Below are 25,074 nucleotides of genomic sequence, written 5' to 3'. Positions count from 1 at the left end.
ACTCTGAGGGACTTGGGGCTGAAGGTGGCGGCGGCTGCTTCAGACCTACTGCGTCTCCAGTGAGTCGGCGTCCGAGCTTCCGCGATGCGACCGGGAACCGGGAGTGAACGAAGAGAATAACCTCTCTGAGGACAGGCTCGTCGCCGTTCACTCCCACACAAAGCCCCCCTAATTAATCATTTTGGAGGCTCTGCTTTCCAGACGCAAGCACAGTTGCTTTACTTGTGAAAAGTGGTTCTTTAACAGAAGAGTACTGGTAAGACGCAAGTGCACCCAAATAACTTACTGAAATTAGTGTTTCTAAACATTTTTTGTTGTAAAATTTAAATAATATAAAAGTTACCATTTTAGCTATATAGTTCAGTGGCATTTAGTATGTTCACATCATTGTGCAACATTGTGCAACACTCCAGATACTTACTTTGTTAAAAAGCTTTGTTGAGATATTATTTACATACCATTTGTGGCTCAGCTAGTAAAGAATCCGCCTGCAATGAGGGAGCCCTGGGTTGGGAAAGATCCCCTGGAGAAGGGAAAGGCTACCCAGTCCAGTATGATAGCCGAGAGAATTCCATGGACTATACATGGGTCGCAAAGAGTCGGACACGAATGAGCGACTTTCACTATGTTATACTACTACCATCAAGTGATGCGCGCATTTTAAATAAGATGGTTTTTCACAGAGTTATGGAACTCTGCGACCCAATTACGGCTGGGCATGGCAGTTCACTCCAGTATTCTTGCCTGGAGGATCCCCATGGACAGAGGAGCCTGGTGGCCTGCAGTCTGTGGGGTCTCAAAGAGTTGAACATTTCTGAGAGACTAAGAGCACACACAGCAGTTAGTCCCACATCCTTCTCATCCCTTTGGCTTTTGGCAACTTTTAATCTATCCTGCTGCTACTGCTAAGTCACTTCAGTCGTGTCCGACTCTGTGCGACCCCATCCCTGGGATTCTCCAGGCGAGAACACTGAGGTGTGTTGCCATTTCCTTCTTCAGTGCATAAAAGTGAAAAGTGAAAGTGAAGTCACTCAGTCATGTCTGACTCTTCCTGACCCCATGGACTGCAGCCTACCAGGCTCCTCTGTCCATGGGATTTTCCAGGCAAGAATACTGGAGTGGGTGCCATTGCCTTCTCCGAATCTATCCTAGGGCCTTCCCAAAGAGTCGGACATGACTGAGTGACTTCACTTTCACTTTTCACTTTCATGCATTGGAGAAGGAAATGGCAACTCACTCCAGTATTCTTGCCTGGAGAATCCCAGGGACGGGGAGCCTGGTGGGCTGCCGTCTATGGGGTTGCACAGAGTTGGAAACAACTGATGCGAAATTAGCAGCAGCAGCAGTAGCAGGGCCTTCCCAGGTGGTTCTAGTGGTAAAGAACCAGCTTACCAATGCAGAAGATTAGGTTTCATCCCTTGGTGGGGAAGATCCCCTGGAGGAGGGCATGACAACCCATTCCAGTATTCTTGCCTGGAGAATCCCATGGACAGAGGAGCCTGGCAGGCTGCAGGCTGCAGTAGGGTTGCACAGAGTCAGACATGACTGAAGCGACGTAGCATGCATGCAGGCAACCTATCCTAGATGTTTTGTGTAAATGGAAACATAAATATGTAGTCTTTCATGGTGGCTCAGTTGGTAAAGAATTTGTCTGCCATGCAGGATACAGGGATTCGATCCCTGAGTCAGGAAGATCCCCTGAAGCACATGAGAGCCCACTCCAGTATTGTTGCCTGGAGAATCCCACGGACAGAGGAACCTGGCGGACTACAGTCTGTGGGGTCACAAGAGTCAGGCGTGATTTAGCGACTACACCACCACCAACTACTAACCTATCCTAGACATTTAGTGTAAATAGAAACATAAATATGTAGTTTTTTTACTTCCTTCTCTTAGCATAATGTTCTCAAGGTTCACCCACATTGTATAAACATAATAGCAGACATCAGCACAGTTGACCCTTGAACAAACACAGATTTGAACTTACACATGTACTATGTGTACTACATGGTCTGCAGTTGGGTAAATCTGGGGAACTAGGGATATAAGGGGCCAACTATATAGTTATGCAAGGATTTTTGACTTCACAGAGGGTCATCACTGAAGGATCAACTGTACTTAGTTCCTTTTTGTTGTTTATTGTTTAGATATACTGCATTTTATCTATCCATCAATTAATTGCCATTAGAGTTGTTTACACTTTTTGGCTGTTATGAGTAATGCTGCTATGAACACTTGTGTACAAGTTTTTGTATGGATTTAAGTCTTCATTTTTCTTGGTTATATACAGGTGGAGTAGCTGAATCATATTATAATTACATATAATGTTTTGTGAAATTGCCAACTGTTTTCAGATGCAGCTATACCGTTTTACATTTCCAACAGCAACATGATGGTATTGGATTTCTCCATGTCTTTGTCTACTCTTCTTATTTGTTTGTTTTTGTTGCTGTTTTTTTGGAATGATACCCTGCTAGTTGTGATGTTTTATTACATCACAACTTTCCCTAATGGTTAGTGATATAGAGCATCTGTTAATATACTTGTCGGCCATTTGGAGAAATGTCTGTTTATCTCCTTTTGTCACTAAAAATGGATTAATTGTCTTTTTATTATTGAGTTACAGAAGTTCTTTATACATTCTGGATAGAAATCTCTCATCAGATATATGAAAATATTACCTCCCATTTTGTGGATTAAATTTTCACTTTTTTATTAGTATTGTTTGCAGCATAAAACTTAAATTTTGAAGAAATCCATTGTATCTTTTTTTCACTCTGTTGCTTGTACTTTGAGTGTCATATCTAAGAAACCATTGCCTAACTCAAGACCAGGAATATTTACTCCTCTTTCTCCAAAAGTTTTACAGTTTTAACTCTTCCTTTTAGGTTTGTGATCATTTTGAATAAGTTTTTGTGTATGGTGTTAGGTAGGAGTCCAAGTCCATTCTTTTGATTTTTTGTTTTGTTTTTGCCATTCCATGTGGCTTGTGGGATCTTAGTTCACCAACCAGGGATTGACAACTCCGTTCTTTTGTATGCGGATATCCAGGCGTCACAGAACCATCTATTGGAAAGATTTCTTTTTTTCACCATCAAGTTGCCTTGACACTCTTGTTGAAAATCAATTGATTTTAAATATAAGGATTTATTTCTGTAGTCTCAAGTCTGTTCCAATGATGTGTATGTCTAGCCTTATGTCGTACCACACTGTCTTGATTAGCATAGCTTTGTGATAAGCTGTGAAATCAGGAAGTGTTAGTCCTTCTATTCTGTTCCTTGTTAAGACTGGCTTGGCCACTCTGGGTCCCTTGCATTTCCATATAATCTTTAGGATTAGTTTGTCAATTTCTGCAAACACACACACACACACCCAGGATTTTGCGTGCGTGTGCACACACACACACACACACACACACACACACACACACCGGGGTGTTGATAGGAATTTTGTTGAATGTGTACACCAATTTAGGGAATATTGCCATATGAACAGTATTAAGTCTTCCAAACTATGAATATGGGATATCTTTCCATTTATTTAGGCCTTCTTTAATTTCTATGATTTTTATAGTTACCACAATTCATGTCTTGCACTCTTTATTAATTTTGTTCCTAAATGTTTTATTCCTTTTGATGCTATTTAAATGGAATTGTTATTTTAAATATTTTCAGGTTATTCATAATCAATGTATAGAAATAGATTTTCTCATTTGGTTTTATTTGTTATTCCAGTTTTAGTGAGCTGTAACTGACATACAGCATTGTATAAGTTTAAAGTGTACAGCATAATGATTTGACTTGTGTACATCATGAAATGATTATCACAGTAAGGTTAGTGAGCATCCATTATCTTATATAGATTTTAAAAAAAAGAAAGAAAAAATATTTTCCCCTGATGAGACCTCTTAGTACTTACATTCTTAACAACCTTCATATATAATTTATAGCTGTGTTTATTATATTAATCATGTACATCTGTAGTACTTTTTTACCTTTTTTTAAATGTAATTTTATTTATTTATTTGGCTGTGCTGGATCTTTGTTGCTGCATAGGCTTTTCTTTAGTTGTGGCAAGCAGGGGCCACTCTAGTTGTGTGGTGTGTGGGTTTAGCATTGCAGCAGCTTCTCCTGTTGCAGAGCACAGGCTCTAGAGCATTTGGGCTTCAGTAGTCACAGCTCCAGGAATCCAGAACACAGGCTCAGTAGTTGTGGCACATGGGCTTCGTTGTCCCAGGCATGACTGATCTTCCTGGACCAGGGAACGAACTTGTGTCTCCGGCATTGGCAGGTGGATTCTTTACCACTGAGCCACCAGGGAAGTCCCACTTACTTCAGTTCAGTTCAGTCACTCAGTTTTGTCTGACTCTTTGCAACCCCATGGACTGCAGCATGCCAGGCCTCCCTGTCCATCACCAACTCCCAGAGTTTACTCAAACTCAAATCTGTTGAGTTGGTGATGCCATCCAGACGTCTCATCCTCTGTCCTCCCCTTCTCCTCCAGCCTTCAATGTTTCCCAGCAAAAGGGTCTTTTCCAGTGAGTCTGCTCTTCCCATCAAGTGGTCAAAGTATAGGAGCTTCAGCATCAGTCCTTCCAATGAATATTCAGGGTTGGTTTCCTTTAGGATTTGATCTCCTTGCAGTCCAAGGGACTCTCAAGAGTCTCCTCCAACACCACAGTTCAAAAGCATCAATTCTTTGGTGCTCAGCAAAGCTCAGCCCTCTTACTTAAAACAGGAAATTTGTACCTTTTGACCACCTTCTTATAATTCTCCTTCCCTCAACCCCCCACCTCTAGTAAGCACAAATCTCTTTTTCTATGAATTTTTTGTTTGTTTTTTGAAGCATAATTGACCTACAACACTATGTTGGTTCCTGGTGCACAACATAGTGATTTGATATTTCTATACATTACAAAATACAGTTGATTTTCGTATAGTGATCTTGTACTCTTCGGGCTTCCTAGGTGGTGTTTGTGGTAAAGTACCTGCCTACCAACACAGGAGACATAAGAGATGCAGATTTGATCACTGGGTCAGGAAAATCCCCTGGAGGAGGGCATGGCAACCCACTCCAGTATTCTTGTCTGGAGAATCCCATGGACAGAGAAGCTTGGTGGGCTACAGTCCATAGGGTTGCAAAGAGTCAGAGATGTCTGAAGTGATTTAACACTTATACTCTGCAACCTTGATGAATCATTTATTATTTTGAATGGTTTTTTTAGTGGATTCCTTGAGATATTCTGCATATAAGATCATGTCATCCACAAATAGGCACAGTTTATTTTTTCCCTGCCAATCTCGATGCTTTTTATTTCTTCCTTGTCTAACTGCCCTGGCTAAAACATCCAGTACAGTGTTAAATAGAAGTGGCAGGAGCAGACATTTTGTCTTGTTCCTTATCCTAGCGGATAAGCATTCAGACTTTCACTATTCAATATTATGTTTGCTGTGGGTTTTTCACAGATGCCCTTTATGAGGTTAAGGAAACTCGTTTCTATTCCTACTTTATTGAATGGTTGTTTATTTCTAAATATTTATTTATTTTGGCTGCATTGTATCATTGTTGCCATGCACAGGCTTTCTGTCATTGCGGTGCATAGGCTTCTAGTTGTTATGGCTTCTCTTGTTGTGGAGCATGGACTCTAGGATTCGCAGGCTTCAGTAGTTGTAGCACATGGGCCCTGTTGCCCTGTGGCAGGTGGTATCTTCCCAGAGCAGGGCTCTAACTGGTGTGCCTTGCATTGCAAGGCAAATTCTTAACCACTGGCCCTGTTTGTTTTAATCATGAAATGTTGTTTGGTTTTGCCAAATGCTTTTTCTGTTGAGATGATCATATGAGTTTTGTACTTTATTCTGTTAATATGGTGTACTACACTGATTTTTGTATGTTAAACCAGTCTTACCTGCCTCCTGAGAAATCTGTATGCAGGTTAAGAAGCAACAGTTAGAACTGGACATGAAACAACAGCCTGGTTTCAAATCAGGAAAGGAGTACGTCAAGGCTCTATATTGTCACCCTGCTTATTTAACTTATATGCAGACTACGTCATGCGCAATGCTGGGCTGGATGAACCACAAGCTGGAATCAAGATTGCTGGGAGAAATATCAATACCTCAGATATGCAGATGACACCACTCTTATGGCAGAAAGTGAAGAAGAACTAAAGAGCCTCTTGAAAAAGTGAAAGAAGAGACTGAAAAAGTTGGCTAAAAACTCAACATTCAGAAAAGTAAGATCATGGCATCTTGTCCCATCACTCCATGGCAAATAGATGGGTAAACAATGAAAACAGTGACTTTATTTTTTTTGACTCCAATATCACTGCAGGTGGTGACTGCAGCCATGAAATTAAAAGACTCTTGCTCCTTGGAAGAAAAGCTATGATAGACCTAGACAGCATATTAAAAAGCAGAGACATTACTTTGCTGACAAAGGTCCAACTAGTCAAAGCTATGGTTTTTCCAGTAGTCATGTATGGATGTGAGAGTTGGACTATAAAGAAAGTTGAGTGCCAAAGAATTGATGCTTTTTAACTGTGGTGTTGGGGGAGACTCTTGAGAGTCCATTGGACTGCAAGGAGATCCAACCAGTCCATCCTAAAGGAAATCAGTCCTGAGTATTCATTGGAAGGACTGATGTTGAAGCTGAAACTCCAATACTTTGGCCATCTGATGTGAAGAACTGACTCATTGGAAAAGACCGTAATGCTGGGAAAGATTGAGGGCTGGAGGAGAATGGGACGATAGAGGATGAGAAGGTTGGATGGCATCACTGACTCAATGGACATGAGTTTGAGCAAGCTCCGGGAGTTGGTGATGGACAGGGAAGCCTGGTGTGCTGCAGTCCTTGGGGTCACAAAGAGTCAGATGCAACTGAGCAACTGAACTGAAACCAACCTTGCATTCCTAGGATAAATCTTATGTAAGTACTAGTATTAGTCTCTCAGTCATGTCTGACTCTTTGCAACCCCATGTACCGTAGCCCGCCAGGCTCCTCTGTCTATAGGATTGTTTAACCTATATGCTGAGCTTACCATCAGAAATGCCTGGGCTGGATCAGTTACAAGCTGGAATCAAGATAGGCAGGAGAAACATCAACAACCTCAGATATGCAGATGATACCACTCTAATGGCAGAAAGCAAAGAGCTTCTTGATGACGGTGAAGGAGGAGAGTGAAAGAGCCGGCTTAAGACTAAAAAAACTAAAAAAGAAGCTAAACTAAGCTAGACTAGAAAAGCTGGCTTAGTTAAAACAAAGATCATGGCATCTGGCCCCATTACTGCATGGGAAATAGAGGGGGAAAAGGTGGAGGTAGTGACAGATTTCCTCTTCTTGGGCTCCAAAATCACTGTGGATGGTGACTGCAGCCATGAAAACAGAAGACAATTGCTTCTTGGCAGGAAAGCAATGACAAAGCTAGACAGTATGTTGAAGAGCAGAGACATTACTCTGCTGGCAAAGACCCATATAGTCAAGGCTATGGTCTTCCCTTGGTCACATATGGTTGTGAGACCTGGACTGTAAAGAAAGCAGAACACCAAAGAATTGATGCTTTTGAATTATGGTGCTTGAGAAGATTCCTGAAAGTCCCTTGGACAGCATGGAGATCAAACCAGGCAATCTTAAGGGAGATAAACCCGGAATATTCACTGGAAGGACTGATGCTGAAGCTGAAGCTCTAGTATTTTGGTCACCTGATGTGAACAGACAACTCATTGGAAAAGTCCCTGATGCTGGGAAAGATTGAGGGCAGAAGAAGAGGGCGTAGAGAATGAGATTGCTGGATGGCATCACCAGTGCAGTGAACATCAACTTGGGCAAACTCTGGGAGATGTTGAGGGACAGGGAGGCCTGGCATCTGCAGTCCAAGGGGTCATGAGGAGTCAGACATGACAGGGTGACTGAACAACAACTCAGTCGTGTCCAACTCTTTGTGACCCATGTACTATAGCCGGCCAGGCTCCTCTGTCCATGGGATTTCCTAGGCAAAAATACTGGAGTGGGTTGCCATTTCCTTCTCCAGGGGATCTTCTCGACCCAGGGATTGAACCCAGGTCTCCTGCATTACAGGCAGATTCTTTACCTTCTGAGCCACCAGAGAAGCTAAATCATATTTGGTCTAAGTAGTTTTTCAAAATATGTTGCTGAATTTGGTTTGCTAGTATTTTATTGAAGGTTTTGTGTCTATAACTCACAAAGGATATTGGTCTGTAGTTTTCTTGAAGTATCTTTGTCTGATTTTGGTATAGGGGCCTCATGGAATGAGTTGAAAAGTCACTAGTCCAGCCAAGAAAAATCGATTATTTGACCAAAGCTCTCCATTTCTCCTTTCATTTCCTCTAAAAGTATCTGATCATTAAGAAGATGGGAATAAATAGGCTAAATCATCTCTGAGTTAATCAGACGTCTTGAATTAATTTTATCTTTAGAAACCAAATTCTTCATTTTAAAAATGACTAAACATAAGCATTAAAAAACACAACCTGGAATTCTCAAGTAAGGGCAAGACAGATATTCAGTGGGAGAAGATGTTCCTATGTCTCCTAATTGGGAAAGGATACACATGGCCAAACAGAGCCCTCATTCCTGTGGAGCAACTGGCTTGAGTTGAAGGCAATTTGACAGAACTAATTGTTATTAATAAAAAATTATTGAAGAGCCTTATTACTCTTCTAGAAGGATTTGCATTTTTAAAAGAAGAAATGTTTTAAATCAAATGTAAGACAATGTTAAAGTGAGACTTTCTCTCAGATTTCAGCAGAGGCCCCAAATTGAAGATAAATGTACACTAGACTAATAACAAGAATAAATAACAGCTAAGGTAGGAAACTTCTTAGAACTGTCTGGAACTGAAAGAGGAGAGTAGAGTTTAGTAGAATAGAGTAGAGTGGAGACTGAAAGAGAACGTAGTGTTTTACTATTCTATCTCAAGGTCATAAAAAGGCTCTTGAGAAAGCATTGACTTGCAAAATGGGTTTATTCAGGAATAGCAAAAACTGTGATTTAAAACAGGCAATCAATGGCAAAAGAAAGACAAGTCCAGAGAACAAAGGAGAAGAATCTCTTTTATAGAGGAGAAGGGAGAGTGAAGAAGCTGGCTTAATACTCGGAACATTCAAGAAACTAAGATCATGGCATTCAGTCCTGTCACTTCATGGCAGATAGATGGGGAAACAATGGAAACTATGACAGACTTTATTTCCTTGAGGTCCAAAATCACTGCGGACAGTGACTGCAACCATGAAATTAAAGGACACTTGCTCCTTGGAAGAAAAGCTATGATAAACCTAGGCAGCGTTATTAAAAAGCAGAGACATTACTTTGCTGACAAAGGTCTCTGTAGTCAAAGATATGTTTTTTCCAGTAGTCATGTATGGATGTGAGTTAAGACCATAAAGAAGGCTGAGCACTGAAGAATTGATGCTTTTGAACCCTGGTGTTGGAGAAGACTCTTGAGAGTCCCTTGGACTGCAAGGAGATCAAATCCTAAAGGAAATCAATTCTAAAGGAAATCAACCCTGAATATTCATTGGAAGGACTGATGCTGAAGCTCCTATACTTTGACCACCTGATGGGAAGAGCAGACTCATTGGAAAAGACCCTTTTGCTGGGAAAGATTGAAGGCTGGAGGAGAAGGGGAGGACAGAGGATGAGATGGTTGGATGGCATCACCGACTCAATGGACATGAGTTTGAGCAAACCCTGGGAGATGGTGAAGGACCGTGCAGCCTGCGACTGTGGGGTTGCAGAGTCAGACAGGACTGAGTGACAACAACAAAGGAGGAGCTGGGCATGGCTTCTTGTCCATTGGAGGGAACCTGGAGTTGGAAGTGTAGTAGCTTCCCATTGGCTGGGTTGCTTCCAGACTGGGAGGAAGGTTTCCTTCCTTGTAGGCAGTTAGGTTGCGCCCTTCTTCTTGCTGGGTCTCCAATCAAGGGAGGGTGGGGCCCAGAACTATCCCTTCTGGCCTCCCAACTCTATCTGAAGTGAGGTTTCCGCGTGTTGATTTTCACACTTCTCACGCTGAGACCGGCCTGCAACCTTGCGCGCTGGACAGGCCCCACACTCTACCATCTAGACCCTGCTCCTGCGGGAGGCTCCACCAAAGCCGTCCCTCTAGGCGCCATTTGCCCTTCAGGCGGCTTCTCCTTGTGCCAAAAGTTCTCAGCCTCAGGGACCTAATGCTGGAAGTGCGGCGCGGCCTAGTTGGATGGGGCGGGGCTGGCAGAGAAGGCCAGCTGGTTGCGGGCTTGGGGGCGAGGCTGGGGCGGGGAGGGGCGAGGCTGGGGCGGGGAGGGGCGGGGCGGGGAGGGGCTGGGCACTGCGCTCTTTGACCTGAGCCTTCGCTGTCCAGGTCTTGGCTGGGAGGTTAGGTTGGCTGGAGCGTCCCTTGGAGTCTTTTTAAAAGGTAAATGTACCCCTAGAATGTTGCAATTTGGGGGGAGACTGGATCGAGCTCTGCCGTGTAGACATGACTGACCTTGGACTTCACCTGGGGCAGATGGGCAGCATTAGCATCCTAAGACCCTTCTGGGCCCCCAGGGCACAATCCTGAAGAATTTAATAAGGAAACTCCAGTGTTGTTATTTATACCTCCCTTGTTCCAGAGAAGACTTAAGATGGCTTCAGAGATTCTCAAGGTCATTTTGGACAGGTATGTACTTTTTTTCCTAAACTCTAGGCAGTGGCAGATTAAGCTTTAAATGAATAAAGCTTCATGTACCCACATCAGATTTTACAGTTTATTTCCTACATTAGTCAAATTTTAATTTTTTAATCTTGCCTTTCTTTTCTCTCATATTTAGCAGGCCCTGACAAACCATTTCTTATTCATTAAGTCTGAAATGGCAAACACACCCTCAAGGATATGTCTTTTGGTATATCTTAATCTTCAGGTCCCTTTATCTAGTCATGCATGAATAGATCATTTGCAGCAAATCCAAAAATCAGCATAAGGATGATTAAAAAAAGCAGAGGGACTAAACATGGCATCACCTACTCTTAGTTACAGAGTTGTTTTTTTTTTTTTCCCCCAGTCTGTTTTTCTGAGCCTCTTTGGAGCAGAATCAGGGATCTGTAGAGGACAGAGAACAAACAATTGTGATTTTATCCCCATGGAGAGGGCAGAGAGCTGCTCCATAGGTGAGATTGTTGTAGCCATGGGTTCCAGGAACCTGGAACTCAGAAGGACAAACTCACTCAGAAGGACAATGCAGATAGTGGAGTGCAGTTTATTACACCGGTGGGCCCAAGGCAGAGTCTCCTCTTAACCAAGGACCCCGACCAATTTTTGTGAAAACCTTGTATACCCTAAGTGTACTTGATCAAACCCACTTCCCCAAATTCCTTGAAACTAGTCTGGACGAGGTAAAGAGAGATACGATCAAAGTTAACCCACGAGTCATGTGTCAGAAGCCTAGATAGTTAAACAGTAGACATTATAAACATAATGGAATTTATGACTTTGTTCTATTACAGAGATAATTAGCATATTCTTTTAGGCGATGGAGAATCCAAGTACAAGTCCTGAGGCTCTTTTATTCGAGGGGATCTGGTTTTCCACTGGTATGCCATTTCTATAGACACCGGGCACTAAGTTCAGAGTCCATTGGGAGGGTGACCATGAGTGTAGCCTAATGTTTGCAGCCTGGCCTAAGATGGAGTCCAGCTCTGTCTATTTCCTCCTTCAAGGTGAGGATAGGCTTTGCAAGGGACGAGAGAGAGGATCAGAGGACAGAGTGGTAGGGAGAGAAGATACAAGTCATTGGGAGCCAGTTTGAAGCAAGTCTTGGCATGTTGGGGATGTGGGGATGATGGGAGGGTATTGGACTCATCTCTCAAATACTGTGAGGAAGCTTTGTGAGGAAATAGAGTTTTAAGAAATTTTTAAAAAATTTTACTGTGCTATATGAATTCAGTCTCTCTCTTTGGTGTAAGTTTGTTTCTAGACACTTAGGTAGATGTCTAAATTGTTCTTCAGATTTGAACATTAGTAACCCCCTTCACTGAAGGCTTGCCCCTCGGTCCTGCAGGATCAGAATGCTCTCTTTCATTATCTGGGCCACGATGCAAGGCTGTGTGTTCCCCTCACTCTGCTTTGGAGGAGAGCAAGTTTCAGGGAGAATCACAGTCAGGCAGAGTGGCCTGAACCAGCGCCTGTGGTCCTGCTTTTTTGTCCTCCTTCCTGCCTCACCCTATCTTTGTTTCTTTCTCTCTGTTCCCAAAACTAAAAATATTTTTTTGGTTGCAGTTGGTTTTTATTTTCATTTTTGCTTTTAAGTTAGAAAGCTCTCTCTTACCCCCCTCCCCCTTGCCTGGCCCCGCCCTTGCCCCTCTGTGAACTGAAGTCACTCTCCTTTCTTGCGTCACCTGGTGCTCCCTGCCCGGTCCTGCTCTGGGCTCAGAGTCCAGCTGGGCAGCCACGGTCACTGGTCAGGGATCTACATGCCTTCCTCTGCACCTCCCTCATGAGTGCCATGCACATGTCGGTCTTAACTTCTTGGAAGAAGAGGTTGGAAGTTCATTCTACTTTATTTTTCTTTCTGGGTCTCAATTTTAAAGAGGCTTTAAAAGAAGAAAATCCTGAGTTTAGAGCCTCGGGTCTGTGGGAGGCAATTTCAGCAAAGTTAACACAAAGTCTTTTATTTTTTAATTGAGCAATCATTTTGCAAGGAGAAAATAACTACTTTTAAATCTGTGTTAGCAGTTCAAATTAAACAGTGCAAGGAGCATGCACATAGCAGTTAGAAAATATACATGTCTGAACTATCACTCTCTTAACTAAAAACAAAGCTGTAAAATTTTTTATTTTTCCAAATTTCACCCATGGGTTTATCTTTTGACATGGACAAAATGTGGGTATCTAACAATACACCTTTGTGGTGAGTTCCTTTGTTGTCAGAATGTCCTAACCAACCATCGTGTCAATACTGGGCATCCAAGGACGCCTGCTAGAGGCAAGTCCACTTACTTCTCTCTGTGCAGAAACTGGGGGAGGAGAATGAGATGTGATCTCAGGGCACAGCTGTAACACACCTGTTGATATCATGTCAGTTTCACCAAGAACCCAGGAAGCCTGGGAGACCTTTGATCAGCCGCAGATCGGTGCTGGAGCCAAAGTTCCATCTTTCAACCCTGCCCGCCCCTCTGAGCACCAGGGTCAGCAGCAGGTAGGACCCGTGCTCCCTTCTAGGAAAGCAGTTAATAGGGATCCCACTTCCTGTCTCATGCTCCTTGGCTAGACTCCTGGCTGTGAGTGGAGATGGTCAGAGGCTGATGCTGGTGAAAGGAGTTACGGAACAAGGGGCAGAGCCCAGGGACAGCGTGAGCTCCTGAATCTGCCCAACGCTCCCACCCTCTGCTATGGCCATCCCTCCCCACTTCGACTCTCATCTCTTCTCCTTTGGAGAGGCCATGAGTCATGTGGATGGTCTTGGATCTTCACTATGTATACCCACTGATAGTAATGGCATGATGGATGTGTGTTATTGTTCCATAACCAACTTGAAGCAGGCAGGAATTGAGCCTGCTCTCTGTAAAACTAAAGTCTTATCCTTAATGAAGCTCTTTTAATCTTTTACTCAAAGTCCAAGAAGTAACACAAGTTTTTTTTTAGCCAATTGTTCTCTGAACTTTGAACACATTTTAAACATTTTTAGCCAAGTTTGTGACCCAAAGATAAAATGCACTCATTAGCCTCAACTCTTCAAAGCAGCTGGTTTTCTTTTCGGAAGAAAGCTATAAAATCTTTAAAAAAAAAAATCTTAGTTTAAATTAGGAACAAGGAACATAAGACATTATTTAATTTGTTTGACAGACAATAACAAATATCTTTTACTTTCACAGTAAAAAAAAAAATCAGTTAGTTACTGCAGCTGCTATGGCCAAAGGGCAGAAATAAAGACCCACGTCCAATAGGAGGAACGTGGGCCTGATGGGGTGTTGGTACCTTCAGAGTCCCGGTCTGTTGTGGTTCAGACTTTACAGGAATTCATCCAGGAAATAATTCCAGTCTTATAGTTCAGGAAATCTAAAGAATAGTAGAAGAGTATACAGGTTGCTCTCTTGAAAACTCTCTGACAGCAGAAATTGCATCTATCTTTCTGTAGGCCATGGGTGATCAGGACCTACCTGGAGTTCTGGTGTCTGATCTTGAAGGACCACATGGCATATGTGAAGATCATGTTGAAGACCTGAAGAGACACTTTAATCTCATTACCATGCAAGACTTTTTGGAAAATAAAGCACAGCTGGGTCCCAAGATCCAAGCTGTATACATCTGGGGCGGAAGGCCGGCCGTCAGCCAGGAGCTCCTGTGCAGCCTGCCCTCCTTGAAGATCGTGGCCAGTGCAGGGGCAGGGTTGGACCATCTGGACCTAGGGCTCGTGGCCAGCTTTGGCGTGAAGGTGGCCAACACACCACATGCTGTCTCCAGCCCCACGGCAGACCTGGGGATGGCCTTGCTGCTTGCCGCAGCTCGGAGAGTTGTGGAAGGTAAACAGCCAGGAGATGCTGGTTTTCCAGATTAGATGACGGATGTTTAATATCACACCTGATAAAGCCCTGGTCTCTTCACACTGCGTCCAGGACTCTGTGGCCCTGGGGTGGGAGCCAGTCTTGGTTGCTACAGCCTGGCCAGGGCCGGTCTCAGCCCCTGCACACATGCAGTCCACATGGTCTGTCTGAGCACTGTCTTTTCCTCCACCACATTCTACTCACTGTGCCATGGGGGTACCCATACATGTGAGGTAATTTCAGCACCACTATGGAAACACCCCGGGGTGATCCATTGGCCAGTCAGCCTGCTACCCTCCATGAAGGCCCACACATGAGTAGGTGAGACCCCACCTCTCCACACACTGGACATCACTGGGAGTGTCCTGGGAAGGACAGTGCAGCCGTTCAGCACTTGGCTGTCATCCTGGTGGAGCTCTGGGGTGAAGGGGCTTGAGGAGAGGAGGCAAAAACCAGGCTGGTTCTCTTCTGATTGCTGGTTCACACGTGCACACTCACACACACATACGCACTTGCATATGCACATAAACCATATAGAAACACATGCAGTCACATACACGTACATGTAGTAAAAAACATACAGACACACACACCAGAACCAACAAATTTTAACCACAAATCTTCCCTTAATGTGAAAGAAGTTGCTCGTTTAAAGCATCATGCCAGGAGGCTTGGGTTTGTGATGAGGAAACTGCTGTCCCATCCATCCTTCCTGCAGAAACATTTTGCTGTTAGATAGACATGCCTGAGTGCGCAGGGTCCATCTCGGGCTTCCTTCAACCTCATCTCTGTCAGGAGGTCCCGTGAGGGTTGTGGGGATTCTGTGTATGGTGCTGTCCACACTGCCCACTCTGCACCTTGTTTATTTTAGGTCATCAGTTGGCTGTTTCACCACATACAGAGAACTTTCCTACAGACTATATGGGTCAAGAAGTGACAGGGGCCACTCTGGGAATTATCGGCATGGGCAGCATTGGCTATAAGATTGCTCAAAGGGCCAGAGCATTTGAAATGAAGATTGTCTATCACAATAGGAAACACAGGTAAAATTCAGAAAATAGACTTGAAATTAACTGAGCAGAACTTACATCATCACTGCCTTCAGTATGGCTTTGATATATTATTTCTTCACTTTTTATTTGATTCCCTTATTCTGTCTCCAGAAAGCAGGGTTGATGATCAAAGAATGGATTGTAGCATTTTTATGATTCCCTAAAAATGTGGCAGGTAAGCTTCTCTTCATGGAAGAAATTTCACCAGAGAAAAGAGATTGGCTCACCTACAATTATGTGCTTTTTAAATTTGTAAGCGGATTCTTTCTGACCATGGGAGATGCTGCCCACATTTAATACACATGACACAAGGGCACAGGGCTTCCCCCAGCAGCGTTCGGTCTGAAACCGTCTTCCTCATACTCCATGAGCAGCATTTGGCCCAGCGCCCAGTCTTTTGATTCTGTCTCAGACCTGCCTGTTTGCCCTCACTTCACTGATGCCTCCTGCCTACGCCCTGGCTTTTCTCACCTGCATTCCACTCTGATGCAGAGGCCAGGGCTCTTCGGGGACAGGCATGTGATACGAGCAGGGCCTTCATAGTGGCTGGGTGTGCTGGCCGTTCCTTTCCTCCAGGCGGTCCCCTGGCCAAGATGTGTAGAAAGAATCCATACAGTTTTGTATTGCATATTTGTAGGGCAGGAGTGGCTACCAAGGCCGCTGAGCCCTCCTGGAGCTTGGCGTTTCTGTTGAGTAATCAGCTGCCTGGGGTGGGCAGAGCAGAAGCTAGGATTGAACCCAAAACAGCACACAAGCTGCCTGCACCAGAACCTTGGGGCCTTGCTCTCTGTTGAACACATGGCACTCCCGACCCTCTCCCATTTTGTTGTTTATTTTCTGGAGTTTCTGACGTGTTTGCCTATATCCAGCAGTGTCTCATGTCACTGAAAGCATGTCTGACACCATCGGCTGTACCAGCCTCTGGGGGCTCAGAGCTGAGTGAGAGGAAGCTCCTGTCCACAAGAGGCTTGCAGTCTGGTGTGAAATGCCACAGACACAGGGCTCAGAGCACCCAGAGATGCAGGTTTCCATGGGTAAGCCCTGAGCTCTGGGTCCAGCCACCTCTGAACCCACATGGGGTCTGGCCCCATGGGGGACATACTGAGCATACTGAGGGACTCTGCAGCCCTCTCAGAAACTCCCTCCTGGGGCAAACGGATGAATTTCTAAGCAGAGAACATGGTCTTCTCCCTTGTTCCCTTCATAGAAAATTGGAGGAGGAGGAAGCTGTTGGGGCCATTTACTGTGAGAGGCTGGATGACCTGCTTCAGCGGTCGGACTTTGTGATGTTGGCTGTGAGCTTGACGCCACAGACCCAGGGCCTGATCGGGAAGCGGGAGCTGAGATTAATGAAGCCCACCGCCATCCTTGTCAACATCGGCAGAGGTACCCGCTCCAGCTGTATGTGGGCTGGAGGGCTGTGCAGGAGGACCCCCAGCCCTGGCCACTCTCTCATTTCCAGTCAACCTTTTCCCTGAATGGTCTTAAAAATCCGCTAGACTTGTGGATGGTGTGTTAAAGGGATTATACTTTATATTTACAAATATTTCTGATTTTTATCTTCACATCATTTTGAGCCTCAAATTAGTAACATAAAGAATGAGAATGCTGAACCTCTGTGGGAGTTTCATATCTCAGTGTGGGCATCTCCTTGGGTAGGGCCATCACAATTTGACTGTCCACATGTTATCAAGCGAAAGTTACAGGGATGAATTTTCTGAGCCTCACTTAAGTCTGGTTATTTGACATTAGTGTAGAGCTTTGTGTGTCTGTGTACAGGAAGCCATAGGTCCTGTGTTGTAACTAAGTTTTCTGGAGCATTTGTAAAGGAGAAAACTGGCTCCTCAATGCTGGGGACCTGAGCACGTGTGAGGATCGGTGCTGGCATCACACCTGCTGGTGACTTGCCTTTGGGGTTGGGGGCCAGAGGACATGTGAGACCTGGCACTACCAGCAGCTACCTGGATCTCTCATCCGTAAAACCCAGAGAACAGTGCTTGCCGTGAAATCCCACAGGGCCAAGCTAGTGTGCTTGAAGGTTTTGAAAATTTATACCCTGTTGACAAGCAGGAAGGACCAGTGCATTTTGTACTTTTGGTGATGTCAGAGGTTGGAGACAAAGATTCTAGAAAAGCAAACACCCTAGGAAGGGCTTGGAGCTAGCACTCACAGGCTGGGTGCTGTGTCTTGACCATGGGGCAGCTCAGCCCACCAGTGGGAAGGGGGACTTCTCTGCTTGAGGGAAAGGGCCTCCTCAGCACTGTTCAAGCAGGCCCTGCTATTTCACATTTGAAATGCAGTTATGGTTCATGTTTGTGGCTGCTTGGTTTTTTGGCCTGTATATAAAACTATTATCTGGGGGCTGTTTCCTGGAATCCTCTGGTGGTTGGGAAGTGGTATGGTGAAGTGGCAGGGCCCAGGCTCAGGGCCAGACAGACCTGGGCTCAGATCTGGGTGGATGTGTTAGAAGTATGTGACTTCAGCTGAGTATGTCACCTGTAAAATGAGTATTGTCTTCTGCTGGGTAAGCAGAGTCAGTGAGAAGCATCTGTGAAGGGCTTAGTGCACTGCCTGGCACATGGCAGGCTCTCAGTGTCTGAGAATAGATTGGCAGAATGAAGTTCACGTGCTTTTTGTCAAACCTCTGACAAGATCAAGATGTGTTTCAGTGTGACCAGAGAGCACTGCCTAACTTGGGCCTACAGAGGAGGGGTCTCGTCCACCCAGGTCTGCTAGTTGATCAAGACGCCCTGGTGGAAGCCCTTCAGACCGGGCTCATTAAGGCGGCAGCGCTGGATGTGACGTACCCAGAGCCCCTGCCCAGGTAAGGAAGCCGGACAGGACCTACAGTTCTCTCCCTCCGGTTGGGAGAGGCCTCAGACAGCTGCTGCTTTTGACTTCTGCAGCCACATTGAACCGCATGTTGCAGTCACATAGGGTCTTGGCCTTGGAGCATGCCCCTGGTGACCTGTCCATTTCTGCAGCGGGTCAGACCTCTGCTTTAGCACCTCCACAGACAGGGCCCTCAGGGCACTGGGGCCTCAGACCCCATGGATGGAGAACGCACAGAATAGTCTTTCTCCGGTTGAGCCAAATAGTCCTCCCTTTACCCATTGACCCTGGTTTGCCCCCTGGAGCATCAGAGACTAACTTTGATGATTCTTCTCTTTACAAACCTTCAGATAACCACCACATTTCACCATAGTCTTTTTTTTTTTTTTAGGCTAAATATCTTCATATCCTTCACTTGTAGCCTAAATGATGTCATTTCCAGACACATTGTCCTTATTATTGCCTTCCAGTCCTTTGAAAATACTCTGCTGAGGACTGCGCATAGTATTCATGTTGTGGCCTGACCACTGCAGAGAAGTTACACAGAGGTTGTGTTAGCAGCATGTTTCCTCATAGCCTCGTTGCACCTTAACTCATTAAGTTTTTTAGTCAGCTAAAGTTGAAATTGCTATTCTCTCAAGTTTTTTTTTAAAGTTTATGCGTGAAATTTTACATTTATTTGCATTTAATTTCATTTGCTTGTGTGTTGACCGTGTGATCCAGCCTAGTGAGATTGGCGTTTTAATTCTCTTATTTATTTTGAATCTTGATGCTGTCATCTGTTAAACCAGCTATTCCTAACTTTGATTTCCATCCAGTAAGCAAATTACTGTCAGATGAATGTTTTGACCAAATTTGATATCTAAGTTTATCAAGATTGGCCGTAGAAATTAGGCATATCTGAGAAAAACAATAATTTATTGAGAACAGTTTCTCAAAATGTGGTCTGGAGACCATTTTAAGGGGTCTATGAAGTCAAAACTATTTTTCTTTTTAAAGGTCTAATTGGCTTCATTTAATAATTCATGAATCATAGCCTCCAATTGAAATAAATTTATATTAAAAAAATAAAAAATAGGAAAAGCAAAAAAAAAAACAACATGAATCAGACAGCGTCCTATCTAGAAAGAAACAGAAGTTTCCACAGCATAACTGTTTTCCTGATGCATAAGCAGTTGTTCATTTCCTCTCATGTTTTCTTACAAGAGCACAGCAGGGTTTCCTCAGAATGTGTGATGACATCATCACCCAGACAGTTAATGAAGTGTATGACTGTATTACATTGTTTTCAGTTTTAATTTCTAATACAATAAATGTTGATAGACATAATCCTCATAAACACATGTTCTTTGGGGTTCTCAATTTTTAAGAGTATAAAGGTCAAGTAAGCAAGCCACTCAGTTCAGTCCCTCAGTCATGTCCGACTCTCTGCAACCCCCATGGACTGCAGCACACCAAGCTTCCCTGTCCACCACCAGCTCCTTGAGCTTACTCAAACATTGAGTTGGTGATGCCATCCAACCATCTCTTCCTCTATCATCCCCTTCAGTCTTTCCCAGCATCAGGGTCTTTTCCAATGAGTCAGTTCTTCACCTCAGGTGGCCAAAGGATTGGAGTTTCAGCTTCATCATCAGTCCTTCCAATGAATATTCAGGACTGTGTTCCTTTAGGATTGACTGGTTCAATCTCCTTGCAGTCCAAAGGACTCTCAAGAGTCTTCTCCAACACCATAGTTCAAAAGCATTAATTCTTTGGCACTTAGCTTTCTTTATGGTCCAGCTCTCACATCCATACACGACTACTGGAAAAACCATAGCTTGGACTAGATGGACCTTTGTCAGCAACATAATGTCTCTGCTTTTTAATATGCTGTCTAGGTTAGTCATAGCTTTTCTTTCAAGGAGCAAGTGTCTTTTAATTTCATGGCTTCAGTCACCATCTGCAGTGATTTTGGAGCCCAAGAAAATAGTCTGTCACTGTTTCCATTGTTTCCCCACCTGTTTGCCATGAAGGGATGGGACTGGATGTCATGAGCTTAGTTTTTTGAATGTTGAGCTTTAAGCCAACTTTTTCACTCTCCTCTTTCACTTTCATCAAGAGGCTCTTTAGAAGAGAGCCACTAATCTAGAACAAAAAATAATTTAAATAAAGAAGGATGAATATTTTAGACAGTTGCCAACTTACTCAAAACAGAAGTCATGCGATCACCCCTGTTGACTAACCTGCTAAAAAGAGCTTTTCCTTACAAGTCACGGGGCAAATACCAGTGTTGTATCCCAAAGCTTAGTTTATCCTAATAGGTGATGTACTCCCAGTGTCCCACGTGAAATCATTTTTGTTAAAGCTCTTTTGCCAAGGTATTTATCAGATACGTTTGAGTTTTCATCTTTTTCAGGGAGACATTTTGATGCCGCTCACTGTGAAAAAAAATAAAAAGTAGGAAATCTTGGGTTATTTAGTCATACTACATAAGTATTTTTTACTTTACAAAAGGATTTACTACAAATTATTTTAAAAAGTTTCATTTGCCAGTAGTGCCAGGGGTCCCCAAGACTACCTTCAGTTTTAATGATTGTCTGGAAAGACGTGCAGAACGCAGAAAAGCTTTTATACTCACAGTTACAGTTTATTACAGTGAAAAGACATAAGTTTAAAATCAGCAAAGGCAGAAAACTTCTAGAGTGGAGTCCAGGAGACCCAGGCTTGTCCTCCAAGCAGAGTTGTGTGGACAGTGCCTATACCTCCAGCAGTGATGCATGACAACATACATTATTTCCATCCAGGGAAGCTCACTGAGTGTTGTATCTGGACTCAGTCATGTCGGCATGGAGTACCCACTTGTCTGACACTTACTTCTTAGTCTCCAGCCCCTACAGAGGTCAAACTGATAGAGACTGGCCAAGAGCTCTAGGCAAACAAAAACAGGCATTCACCACAAATTAAACCACTGGCAACAACTCTCTGGCTTTGTCCAAGACCCCAAGGATCAGATACTCTTACCAGGCAGTATATCTGAAGGGCTCATGGGTTATCTTCCAGAGCCAGTCAAAGGCCAGACTTGTCTTTGGAATGTGCAGAATTCAAGAACTCCAAACCTGCCTGCTGAGTTAATTCTTTATTACATAGGCCACCCCTGTGGCCCTTCAGTTCAGTTACTCAGTTGTGTCTGACTCTGCGACCCCATGGACTGCAAGGCCCTTGGCCTAGGCTGTCTCACAGCAAAATGATATTTATTGGAGTATCTACATTTATTACAGTGTTTATATATGCAGGTTCAGCAATAGTATTGCTGTTAGACTATGCGTGACATTTGAAGGAGTCACTGTGGGGCAGGGATAAGATTTAAAGAAACAACTAACCCATTGTATTTTTTTATTTTTTGATTACTTGTTGCCCTCAACCTCTTCATCTACCACTATTTGTATGTTATGATGAACTCATGTAGCACTATTTAGTATATAAAGTTAGGTGATATTTAGCGAAATCCAGTAATTCCTCAGGCCAGTCATTTCCCATTGATCATCAATGTCAGTATTATCATCTGACTTACTTTCATGAGGTAGTTAAATCTTGCCAACAGTGCCAGTGTTACAGCATATTGCTATACATTTATGGTACAGTGCAGTTTAATTACATAAGTCAATAACAATTGCAGAGGTATTTGCTATGCCTTCTCACAACACAAATGTCTCTTGCCTGTACATTCAGATATTCTTATGGGCAGGTGTTGGGTTCCAAGTCCGCTGGGACAAAGCATCACCCTGTCTCATACCCTCGTACCTAGACTGTTTTCCATTGTGTGCTGTTATATAGTAGGGCCCACCTGCTTCATAGAGGGGAACACAAGTGTTTTTCAGAATAGTCCTATCCCTGGTAACTGTACCACACAATACGTCTTACTTCAATCAGTCCTGGAGGTGAGGGTGGTTGCACTGCATTGGCATAAATTACAGGTGCTCTTGAGAACTTCCACAGGTTTGGGGGTCCTTAGGATTCCCAAGGGTGTGCCCCTTGAGCCTCAGTAGCTATTGGGCGGGGAGGAATCACTGCCATGTGGCTACTTTGGCCTCTGTCTGTATTAAAATAAAGAGGCTCTGTTGGGCCAGGTGACAGCACTTTTCCAATCCTGAGTTATAATATTATCCATCATTATGCTTGAGTCTGCCTGACCAACTTCACTAAAACCTTATCTTTCCAGGCTGTCTCCCATTCTGTGCCTTCTTCCTGGAAGAGAGCTCCCTCTAACCTGCTAATCCTAGTTAAGAAATCTTTTCCCTCTGAATGCCATTCCCATTAAAGGTGCATTCATCTTGACCCATCATGCCTGAATCAGCACCCCAAGGCCCTTTCTTATCTTGCGGGTCACTGTCATTTAACCCATCATGAATGTTCTGCAATTGTGAGCTAATGGCCTGGGTGCAGTTAGGATATGTTATTTTACATCCAGTAATGTTGGGTCACCCAAACCAGGGTTAAATGAGCAGTGATCATCTAGCGTACATCTAGGTATCATCTCAGTACATCATGAGGCCTCCCACAGCCTTCCCCATCTCAGTGGGGATGTGAAACCAGAATATGAAGTTAAAGAAACCAAATGACTCTGTTTTCCTCCATTAATCTGTATTTCAGAGATCATCCTTTATTGGAGTTGAAGAACATCATTCTGACACCTCACATTGGAAGTGCAACTCATCAAGCAAGACGACAGATAATGGAAAATTTGGTTGAAAGCATCCTGGCTTCTTTCAGTGGCCTTCCTATTCCTAACGAAGTGCTGCTTAAATGATTTATGTGAGTTAAGCATTCAGTGGGATGGAAACAGCAGATTAAATGGGAAAGAAACACTTTTGTATACTCTATGTTTGAGTCCATTATATAGATTGCATTAATACTACTTAGATGAAAAACTTAAGGACTAGTCATAATACTTAATCACCTGTTGAAAGTTTGCTAAATGCTTTTCTCACATGCTCACCTCATCCTCAAGGCAGCTGTAAGAGGGAAGTTGTGTTACCATTCGTGATAAAACTGAGCACAGGGAATTACTTGTGCACAGTGCAAAAGCCTGCACTCGGTCTATAGGTTTCCCAGTGAGTTGTGCTGCGATAAATTCTGGTAAATTGATTGGATTACATAGTCCTCCCTGACAGTCTGATCACTATTTCAGTCATTCAAAAAAAGGATAATTGGGCACCTTCGATGTGCCAAGTCCCCACTCAAGGGTTTACTTACTAGTAGGGGAGAAGACCAAGCAGTGCCAGGAGGTCTGTCTGAGCGGGAGCAAAGGAGCGGGGAGAGAGTGCCTAGTGCGGAATTACCAGGGGTGACCTTGAAGAGGCGTCTGGGGTGAGGATGCCTCCTTTCTGCAGCAGTTTGGAAGCTGTTTTTCTCCTCCACATAGACTGACGAGCAGGTGTCAAAGGAAGTGAGCAAACGAATTAGTAGCATAGAGAGGAAGGAACTTGATCCTTCCTAGTTGTGCCAGCAGCAGGAGCTCTGCTCCAGGCCGCCGGCTTTTCATTTAAACCACCGAGTGAAGACGGACCTTACTTCCCTGCTCCTCATTTGATGTTCTGTAGCAAGGGAGTTGCAACGCCCCCGTCTCTGTTAGCTCCGTGCGTGTGCATAAAGTGTATTCCTCGCTCTGCAGTCTCCGCCTCCGGGTGTTTTGCGCGCTTCCCCAGCAGCAAAGTCCAGCTAACGCGGCACTCGATGGAAGAACAGCGGGGTCGTGGCTCGTCTGCTCCTCAGGTTATGTCGTGGCGCTCCGCTCAGCACCTTGATATCTGGCCCCACCCACAGGCGCCCCGCCCAACCTACGGTGCACGGTCCCCCACCCGGCTCGGCCCACTCGCCTAACGACGCGTGACTGCACACGCCTGCTCACGCTCAGCCCCGCCCCTCCCCGCAAGTGCCTCCGCTCGGCCGCCTCAGAGCCCGTCTACTTGTCCCCAGATACCGCCGCGCCCTTGCGCCCCGCCCAGTCTCCCGGTGACTATCAGCATGCCCAGCACTTGGCCCAGAGCCTCTTCACTGGTTCCCCTAACGCGTCTTCCCGCCCCACGTCGCCTCAAAGCCTTACGTCGCCCCGCCCCGAGTGGTGACGCTCCACGTCTCCGTAGTAACGCCAGTCAGCCAGTCTACATAGCCCCGCCCTATACATCGCCCAGTCTCGCTTCGCCCCGCCCCACGTCTCCCCTTCCATTTCGCTCCACGACACGTCACAGTTACCGTCACCGAGCCCAGCGTCGCTCGCCTGAGTGTCTCCTTGGCAACGTCGCCCCGCCCACGCCAAATTACGTCAGCGTTGCAACGCGTCTCGCGACTCCGTCTCCTTGGCAACGACGCTCCGCCCACGCCTCTTTAACGTAGTTCCGCCCCCACGTCGCCCCGCCCCGTATCGCTCCGCCCCACGTCTCCTGGGCAACGACGCCCCACCGACTTCTCGTCATATAGCCCCGCCTACACTCGCTCGGCCCCGTGCTCTCCTCTCCCCGTCTCCTTGGCAACGTTACCCCACCCACACCCACGCCCCGTCAAAGTATCCTACCGCGCACAGCGCACCGCTCAGCGTCGCTCCGCTCTACGTCTCCGTGGCAACGTCACCTTTGCCCACGCCGCGCAAACGTAGCCCCGCCCCACACGTCGCCCCGCCCCGCTTCCCTCCGCTGTA

General features: G+C 44.8%; 1 protein-coding gene and 1 long non-coding RNA gene across 7 annotated transcripts; one reads left to right on the top strand and one right to left on the bottom strand.

The window, feature by feature from the left end:
- LOC122684975 (probable 2-ketogluconate reductase) lies at window positions 1–23,245 on the top strand. 6 transcript variants are annotated; one of them, XM_043889569.1, is made up of 7 exons: window positions 1–256; window positions 13,057–13,172; window positions 14,112–14,496; window positions 15,389–15,560; window positions 16,777–16,955; window positions 18,297–18,393; window positions 23,031–23,245. In XM_043889569.1, the coding sequence occupies exons 3-7, from the start codon at window positions 14,115–14,117 to the stop codon at window positions 23,185–23,187; spliced, it is 987 nt and encodes a 328-aa protein (XP_043745504.1). In that variant the 5' UTR covers window positions 1–256; window positions 13,057–13,172; window positions 14,112–14,114; the 3' UTR covers window positions 23,188–23,245. The 6 variants fall into 6 exon arrangements, with proteins under 6 accessions (XP_043745504.1, XP_043745500.1, XP_043745502.1 ...); XM_043889566.1 differs by lacking the exon at window positions 1–256 and adding an exon at window positions 10,354–10,657; XM_043889570.1 differs by lacking the exon at window positions 1–256 and adding an exon at window positions 10,396–10,411.
- On the bottom strand, window positions 20,464–23,768 carry LOC122684980. The gene is made up of 3 exons (XR_006338206.1): window positions 23,634–23,768; window positions 20,624–20,818; window positions 20,464–20,525 (listed from the first exon to the last, which is right to left on the bottom strand). It is a non-coding gene; the product is annotated as an uncharacterized LOC122684980 (long non-coding RNA).
- Window positions 23,769–25,074: the final 1,306 nt, after the last annotated feature.

This window comes from Cervus elaphus, chromosome 27, assembly GCF_910594005.1.
Source record: "Cervus elaphus chromosome 27, mCerEla1.1, whole genome shotgun sequence".
NCBI classification, from domain to species: domain Eukaryota; kingdom Metazoa; phylum Chordata; class Mammalia; order Artiodactyla; family Cervidae; genus Cervus; species Cervus elaphus.
This window is presented reverse-complemented; position numbering and strand designations above follow the sequence as displayed.